This window comes from Triticum urartu, chromosome 7 (genome assembly GCF_003073215.2).
Source record: "Triticum urartu cultivar G1812 chromosome 7, Tu2.1, whole genome shotgun sequence".
NCBI classification, from domain to species: Eukaryota; Viridiplantae; Streptophyta; class Magnoliopsida; order Poales; family Poaceae; genus Triticum; species Triticum urartu.
This window is the reverse complement of record NC_053028.1, coordinates 660,737,113-660,745,457: the sequence shown is the minus strand read 5'-3', so window position 1 is coordinate 660,745,457 and position 8,345 is coordinate 660,737,113. Positions and strand designations below refer to the sequence as shown.

General features: G+C 40.8%; 1 protein-coding gene and 1 non-coding gene across 2 annotated transcripts; both read right to left on the bottom strand.

Moving 5' to 3' along the window:
* Positions 1 to 6,051: 6,051 nt before the first annotated feature.
* LOC125526093 lies at positions 6,052 to 6,134 on the bottom strand. Its single transcript, XR_007291556.1, has one exon. It is a non-coding gene; the product is annotated as a small nucleolar RNA SNORD24 (small nucleolar RNA).
* A 601-nt stretch (positions 6,135 to 6,735) lies between these two features.
* On the bottom strand, positions 6,736 to 7,493 carry LOC125522659 (histone H3.3-like). The gene is made up of 4 exons (XM_048687705.1): positions 7,357 to 7,493; positions 7,092 to 7,168; positions 6,910 to 7,000; positions 6,736 to 6,803 (listed from the first exon to the last, which is right to left on the bottom strand). The coding sequence occupies exons 1-4, from the start codon at positions 7,426 to 7,428 to the stop codon at positions 6,786 to 6,788; spliced, it is 258 nt and encodes an 85-aa protein (XP_048543662.1). The 5' UTR covers positions 7,429 to 7,493; the 3' UTR covers positions 6,736 to 6,785.
* Positions 7,494 to 8,345: the final 852 nt, after the last annotated feature.

Genomic DNA, 8,345 nt, shown 5'->3' with positions numbered 1-8,345 from the left:
GTATGAGAGTAAACAAATGAAAAATATTAACAATGGCAAATGACAACCTAGCCGCGCAAATGCGCGGGTAACTTCGCTAGTTGTTATGGAAAATGGCAACTTCAGTTTTCAGTTTGATCTGTACTCGTTTTCATATCTAGCACTGTCTCTGGCTGGATGTTTCCCTTGTGGACATGTTGGTATGGGTTGTAGTATGTTGACTATGCCTTTTGATGTGCAACAAGTAGAGCTGTATGAGACACTTTAGTGTGTTCTATTTTGACATGCACATGATATCTCTATTAGAATCTTATGTTCTGATACAATCTGCATTACTTGGTTCTTTGATTCTACGTAGGTGTTTGCATTGCTAAGGTCTACCTGATATCTCTAGCTAGGATTTGTAGAAGTTTGCATAAGTGTGCATCATGTAATGTGATCTTGCTATCTGAAAAGGCTGAGAAATGTCAGTGTTGATGATTTGTAATCCTAGTTGGTTAATATTCTGTATCAGAAAACAATCAAAATCTTCTAATAAGCCTTTAACAATTTCTTGCTCAGCACTAATATCTTATTCTGTAATTAAGTATGTTCCAGTTTCAACAGTTTGAGGCACTAGTATCCCTGATTTGAAGTCTTTTACAACCAACGAAATTGAAAATAGTAGTCCTCATCTGTGGGATCTTTGTCTCTCTCTAAACCTGATTGCTTTTTCTAGCAGGTTTTCAAGATTTTGCAAAATCAAAGGCCCTACTCCTGCTTCCTTGGGCTAATAAGAATAGTTGCCTTGCCTCTACCAGTATCAAATAGATAACATAATTTGCAGTATGCTGATCACTCAGTTGTGGAGTAAAACTAATCATTTCAGGGACATGTTTGGCAGAATAATAATAGACTTATTTTTTCCAGTAAATAAGCATGTCAGGATAGTATTATTTTTTTAGCTTGTGCTTGTTCATATAATTGTATTGATGTTTAGGCTATCACTTTAGCGACCTTTTGTTGGTCTAACTTATGTCTTTTCATACTCACTGCTTATTTCGTGGCTTCCTGGCTTTATTAATTAAGGCAAGACTACTTTTGTTGCATTGATTGGTTATATACTGTTTTCTGCAGATAACTTCTATTGTCAATCTGTGTTCCGCTGAATAATGTGAAGCTAAAAACTTGCATACCCATTGAACTGTTCTACCCCCTCTTACTAGTAATTATATATGGTCATATCCTTACTCCTTGGACAAAATTTTGGTATCTCTGTGCTAATTATTTATAAATAATGGCTATTAGTATTCATGTGAAGTTAGTTTTATGTAGAGTCAATTCTTCAGTAAATTTTGGTATCTCTGTACTAATTTAGAGAATCATTACCTGTTCTTCTGTAGCCATCTGCCTTACGATGAGTCTGTTAGTTGTTGCTCTGTTTTGCAGAATCAAATAAACAGTGCTCCAATCACACGAAACCTCGGATTTGATGTTAGCAACTCTGAGAGATTAGACGGGTGTGAATCTGCAGACCACATGGTTAGCAGTCCAAAACCATGGGGTTAGTTTTCTTAGTCTACATACTAGTTCTAAGCCTCTCTGTTATCCTTTTCTTGCTTTTTTTTTCTTTGCAGTTCGAATGCCTGATACCTTATCTGTTTTTCCTAATTATTTATTATATCACACTGTAGCGATTTCAGGCTGATCTCAGCACAAATTATGCCGTGAAAGACAGATTCAACAGAGGTTGCCTGATCTCAGCCTAATCTTGTACCCTTTTCGAGCACAGTTATTGTTCGGATGCCAATTCTCGAAGACAAGGCGGATGCATCGGCGAAGCATCGATCAGTTCACTTCCGTCAACATGCTGTGTTAGCACCGCGACTTCCTTGCAATCATTGGCCAGGTGCCTGTAGACGATGATGCCTAAGAAACAATGGGTATATTCAAAGGCTGTATAATGTTGGAGAAATTTGAGAAATACACTCAATCAATGTGAGTCCTCAAGATAGCGGATAAGTTGGGGGTTCTGACTTCCGAGTGAGGCTCGAACTGCTCGCTGCAGATGACTATCACCCTGCAGCAGTTGAGCAGGTAACGCTTGATGGACCGCACCATGCCTGTGTTTCCATATATCCCAGAGGTAGAGCAGGAGGGAAGTTGCAGCCTCTCCTACTGGCTACACCGCAGATTCAGAGAAATATTTGCTGGTTCCTTGATATGACACCTCATATTTGGTAATAGTGACAACTTCAGAAAGACACGTGACCACACTGAATAGTGGCCATCTGCGGCATTCTTTGTACCGAAGTGCCGATCACGAGTCAGGTTTGGAGATGTCGTGCTCCTAAGAGCTTGTGGATTATTTGTGTGGCTAGCTGCCTGTAATAGATGCTGGACAACAGATAGTCTTCAGCACCGTGGGCTGCCGCATCTGGTCCGCTGCCCGATGTGCGACCAGATGTTGGAGACCTGTACTGCTTGGATTTGTGGTCACATGGGAGGTCTGCCATTCCGTCCTCCATGAATGCCAGCAAAAGTGGATGCCTGACCATGAGGAGCAGCTACTTGATGGAGGGATACAAGAGACATGTGGACATCCATCACCTCGGTGTTCTGGTGCATCCAGTGGCACCGCAATGATGTGATCTTCAACGGCTGGAAGGTTTCAGTTCAAGGAATCATCGATAAGGTGCTTCGAGGAAGGGATTTAGAGCCAATGAGCCGATAACGTTGATTAATTGACAGGTAGTGATTTAGTGGGTGTGAACCGGGGCGGGGTCGGGGGGTATGCCGCTGTGCCTATTCAAGCAACAACAAAACCTACAATATCAACAATAGCACCAGAAAAAAAATCTGAATTGTCCTTCACAAATTTGAATGTAATCTATGAACAAGGGAGATATTTCTTTCTAACAGGAGGCATATCTGTCTATACCTACAAAGAAGAGAACCTTGACATTTTTTCTCAGGAACTGAGTTTAGCTTTGACAGATTTTGCTGTGTAACTGTGCCACTGTTCAACTCTGGCTGTAGCTTGTTGTCTGAACGAGTCAGCAGGAGCATAGTCTGCACCAGAATATTTGCCCAGTGATAGAGAAATTCTTATTGAAGATGAATATATTTTTCTTGGAAGGAAAATCTATATATTCAGCAAGTTAGTAGCATGATTGATAAGGAGATGTGGGCATATACTAGTGCTATCCTAATTCTTAGAGCATCTCCAATAGATGGTCCAAATTTTGAAGGTCCAAAACTAAAGATGTAAAATTTGGACCGCCAAAAAGTGTCTTTTGGAGCTCCAGAAAAGGCCAACTCCAACAGATGGTTCAAGTTCATGGTCCAAAAGAGTAACTCCAATAGATGGTCCAAATTCATGGTCCAAAACCGGTCAGCAGCCGCGCGGCTGCTGTCCAGCCACTGTACAGCCCCACATATTGCATAAAACATGTTTTAAAACAACATAAAAAATTCATGTCCACAATATCAAATTATTATATAGTTCTTCAGATCCAGGAGATGAAATGCAACACAAATACAACATAGTTTTGCACAATACAACATAGTTTTGAACAAACAAATAATGAATCTATGCGGATCTTTCACCATGCCATTTCCAATGCTCTTCCATCAAATCTTTCTGGAGTTGATTATGCACATCGATGTCTCTAATCTCGCTGTACACCTTCATCAAACGCCTGATGCGCTCCTCTTTGCGCATGGGGTTAATACGAATGCCCATCAACTGATAGAAGTTGTAATCTAAATTTGTTCCACGCTCGTTCTCAATGATCATGTTATGCATGATCACGCAAGCGGTCATGATGTATCAAAGGATCTTTTGATCCCAAAATCTAGATGGTCCTCGCACAATAGCAAATTGGGATTGCAAAATCCCAAATGCCCTCTCAACATCTTTTCTAGCCGCCGCTTGTGCATTATGAAAGACAAGTTCTTTCTTACCTTCAGGTTTTGCAACCGGCTTGACGAATGTACACCACCTCGGGTAGATCCCATCTGTAAGATAGTACCCATAGTTGTAGGTGCGGCCATTTGCTTCGAAGGTCACCGGTGGTGCGTCTGCATTTGCTAAGTTGGCAAAGAGAGGTGACCGGACGAGCACGTTGATGTCGTTGCAAGAACCGGGCATACCAAAATATGCATGCCAAATCCATGTTTCATGATCTGCAGCTATCTCAAGAATGATAGTGGCATCCTTCCCACGACCCTTGAATTGTCCACGCCATGCTTTTGGATAGTTCTTCCATTTCCAATGCATGCAATCCACAGACCCGAGCATACCTGGAAACCCTCAAGCTTTGTTCATCTCCAAAAACCTCTGAGTGTCCTGAGCATTGGGTGCTCTCAAGTACTGTGGACCGAACACTTCTACCATAGTTATTGCAAATTGCTTGACATAGACGATAGAAGTGCTCTCTGCAATCGCCAAGTTGTCATCAATGTAATCTGCCGGAACACCATATGCCATCATGCGCAAAGCGGCAGTGACCTTCTGCTCAATGCTATGGCCAAGCAACCCGGCACAGTTCCTTCTCTGCTCGAAGACTGGATTATGCCACTTCACGGAATTGCAAATGCGGAAGAACAAGTCTTTCGACATTCTGAAACGGCGTCAAAAGTAATTCTCCGGAAAAACAGGTGATGATGCAAAGTAGTTGCACACCAACCATTTGTGCGCATCAATCCGTTCTCTCTGAATGAACGCACGACCATAAACAGAACCACCATGCTTCGGTTTCTTCCTCTTGTGTATGGCCACTAGCATAGCAATCTCCTCTTCTTCACGCAAATCAAATTCCTCGTCCGACGATGAATCATCCACGAAAGAGGAGTCAACCGAGCTCATCTACAATTCACACAACCACCGTCAAACATACTGTCCAATCCCAAGTTAAATCGTCAAGTTTCGTCATTTTTTTACATTGGGGCATTACAAGAAATATGTCAACTTGTGAACACCACTATTGGTCACTGAATGGTCACAAATTTTCATTTGTGACCTTTTGTGACCAAAAACATAAGGTCAAAAGCTGGCCGTCATAAACTGACATTAGCGACCTTTCTTATGGAATGATCGAAGACGTTTATGACCAAAATACGTCTACTGTGGCGTTTTGGTCACTAGCAACCTCCCCAGGCCACGTAGGCATCCAGCGTGGCAAGCTGATGTGGCACAAGATTCAGCCCGGTCCAATTCGGTTTTCTACATGGGCCTAGCCCAACAATTCGGCCTTTTTACTGTATATTTTCTCTATTAATTTTCTCTAGCTACATGGGCCTGGCCCAACAATTTGGCCTTTTTATTTCTAGATGCGGCCTTTTACAGCGTATGATCTTTTACTTTTTGCTATTTTATTTTCCACTGTTTTACATTTGTCCCAAATATCATAATATCATACATTGGTCCCACACGTCAGAAATTTCAAATGTGCTCAAATTATTTTGATAAGTGGGCCGCATGAGTCATGTTTTCATTGCACACATTTTCAAATCACATACATAATTACTATTTCATATGAAACAGGAATTGTAATTCTGAAACATACATGAAATTCACAGAGAGAAGATACATTAAATCACATACATAATTAGTATTTCATTCACAAACAGAGAGAAGATACATTAAATTCCTAGATAACCCATCTATTATTACATAACTTGCTATATAAGAATGTCTTGGAGCTTCTTTGAACATCTTTCGTCTTGAATTTACTCAAAATATCTGCCAACAAGAAAACAGAACAGCAAGGATAGGGTGAATAACAACAACAACAACAACAACAACAACAACAACAGGGGGTGCTATTTAGTAGTAAGATCAAGTCTGGAATGTAAGAATTCTTTGTTGTAATTGATAACTAAAATCTACAACAGCTCAAAGTGGCAGTAGTTAAAACACAATCTCAGAAAAAGCATATAATTGATGTGACATAACAAACTAGACAACCAAGAAATTGATGTGGCATAGCTAGTTTCCAGCAATATCCAACGACAAATTGATGTCACATATATGTATCTATCATGAAAACATCGGATGTACTGTACTGATAACATTAGACTAGAAATAAGAGCCTCAGAGATCTTGGTGGTTAAGATCATCAAGTGCGATAAACCCATTAAGAGTAGAAAATATTTTGATAACATCACAGGCTCTGTTTGGCACGCAGAAAATTAATCAGTTGAAGCAGAGGCGATGTTTCGCATCACTGCATTTTACAGTTCCAAAACAGACAGACAGAGTCAGGAATCGGCAGCAAAGCAAGTATACATATATAGGAATCTCTACTTGGAACCTAGAGTAAGAAGCACGGCTAGAAGAGCCCAAGAATTAATTAATCCTGTGTTATTCTTTAACTGGAATGTACGTGCATCATCAACAGAGAGGTGTGAGCTCTGGACTTAATTGGTTGTGAGAATGGACTGGACTGTTCCAAATACGTGCATCATCATCAGTTCTGTGAAGCAAATCTACATATCATATTTCTAGAATGGGCGCACCCAGTTGCTCACAAGTAGATTCAAACCCAACTTGTAATGCAATGATGTTTCTTGTACAGTATTACTATAGTTAGCTAAATTGCCATGGGAATACTGACAGCAGAAACAGGGGAACGAGAATTAAGTTAAATTAGAGCTAGCAGTTCCAAACAATCACTAAAAATAGCAGCAAAAGCAGACACAGATGCCCGCCAGAGACATTCCCACAGGCAAAGCAAGCACCGTAAGCCCTCTTGCCACGGATCCTTGAAGAGACCCACCAGGTAGGCCTCTGCAGCCTCCTGAAGGGCCAACACCGCATGGCTCTAGAAGCGGAGGTCAGTCTGCACAGACAGAACAGGATGGTGCTTTTAGTTTACTTGATTCATCATACTATAAGAGTTGACACAACAGGAGCATCACAATGTAGTGCACAAGTTGATTGATCACCTTGAAGTCCTGGGCAATCTCCCTAACAAGCCTCTGGAATGGAAGCTTCCTGATGAGCAGCTCCGTGCTCTTCTGGTACTTGCGGATCTCACTGCAAAGTCAAGCACAAAATTTACTCATTTGAGAATACTTCAAAACAAAACTATAACACATGCTACAATAGGTTGGAAGATTTTACACACCGAAGAGCAACAGTTCCAAGGCGGTAACGGTGAGGCTTCTTCACTCCTCCAGTTGTGGGAGCAGACTTACGGGCAGCCTGTCAAAAAGCAAAGTAGAGCACATGGTCAAATTAACAATAATACCATGATAGTCCATATACATCAGTAGGATATCTGGTCATAAGCTGGCAATGAAGGTTGAGGTTCAAATTATACCCAGTTCAATTTACCTAAACCATAAATAAAGACATGGCATAGGTAAACTATCAATATTGCAGTCACAAACCTTGGTGGCTAGCTGCTTCCTAGGAGCCTTTCCTCCAGTGGACTTACGAGCAGTCTGCTTAGTACGAGCCATGAGCAAAACCTTGGTTTACCTGAAGCAAAAACAGAACATAGTCAATTCTATAAATTGAATATCACAATAACACAACTATAATCTTCTCATAACCAGTAAATTGTGCCTGGCACCTTGTTGCTAGCAAATCCATTCAATAACTATAGAGTCCCAACAATCATCAGCCTAGAATACCTACCAAATTTTTGTACATCAAAAACTAACAACGTCATACAACACAGCTATACACCCCTTCAGATAGAAAGCAGTGTATTTCTAACTAAAACTTTTCATTCAAAAGATCAGACCCAAGATAGAATTCCACTTCACATGAAAGTCCTGATCTACCTTTAGCATAGTTTGTTCACTCGAAAGACACATATAAAGATGACACACTAAAAAACTGCAGCCTAGTACTTTTTTTAACACTAAAGAAAACAAGGCTACCATGATCACCTAATTTTGCAAACAGAAGCAAGAAAAGAAATAGCAGTCCACTGATAAAATATGCTTCCTAGTTATCACATGTAATGGTTGAACATCAACTTCACATAGTTATGTGCACATGATTGTAGTAATTAGCTAACTGGCAAGTTGATACAATTCAGATACAATAAATGTGAATGTGCATGTACTCAATGTGCATGTACTAAGAAGCCAAGAACACTGAAGAATTTACTGATTGAACAAGCAATGGTCATTTCATCCCAAACCTCTCAGCTTCACACAACTAAATAATGTCCCAGGAAGGAATCACCAGAAATTTTACCACATACAATACAAGCACAATGAAGTAGCATACCAAACAACAGAGAAGGTAGCGGGGGAGGAGAGGGGGGCTGAGGAGCGGCCGCTTGCCTTGGCGACGTAGTCCATCAAGGCAAATTTGAAGGCGATGCCGAGGCAGCCAAAGAGGACGGAGACGTTGGAGCAGGCAC

Excerpts from the sequence above, each read along its gene's own strand:
- LOC125522659 (XM_048687705.1), bottom strand. The coding sequence starts at position 7,428 with ATGGCTCGTACTAAGCAGACTGCTCGTAAGTCCACTGGAGGAAAGGCT. Across the intron at positions 7,169-7,356 it reads GGAAGCAGCTAGCCACCAAG|GCTGCCCGTAAGTCTGCTCC; the intron begins GTTTGTGACTGC and ends GCTTTTTGACAG. Across the intron at positions 7,001-7,091 it reads CTTGGAACTGTTGCTCTTCG|TGAGATCCGCAAGTACCAGA; the intron begins GTGTGTAAAATC and ends TTGACTTTGCAG.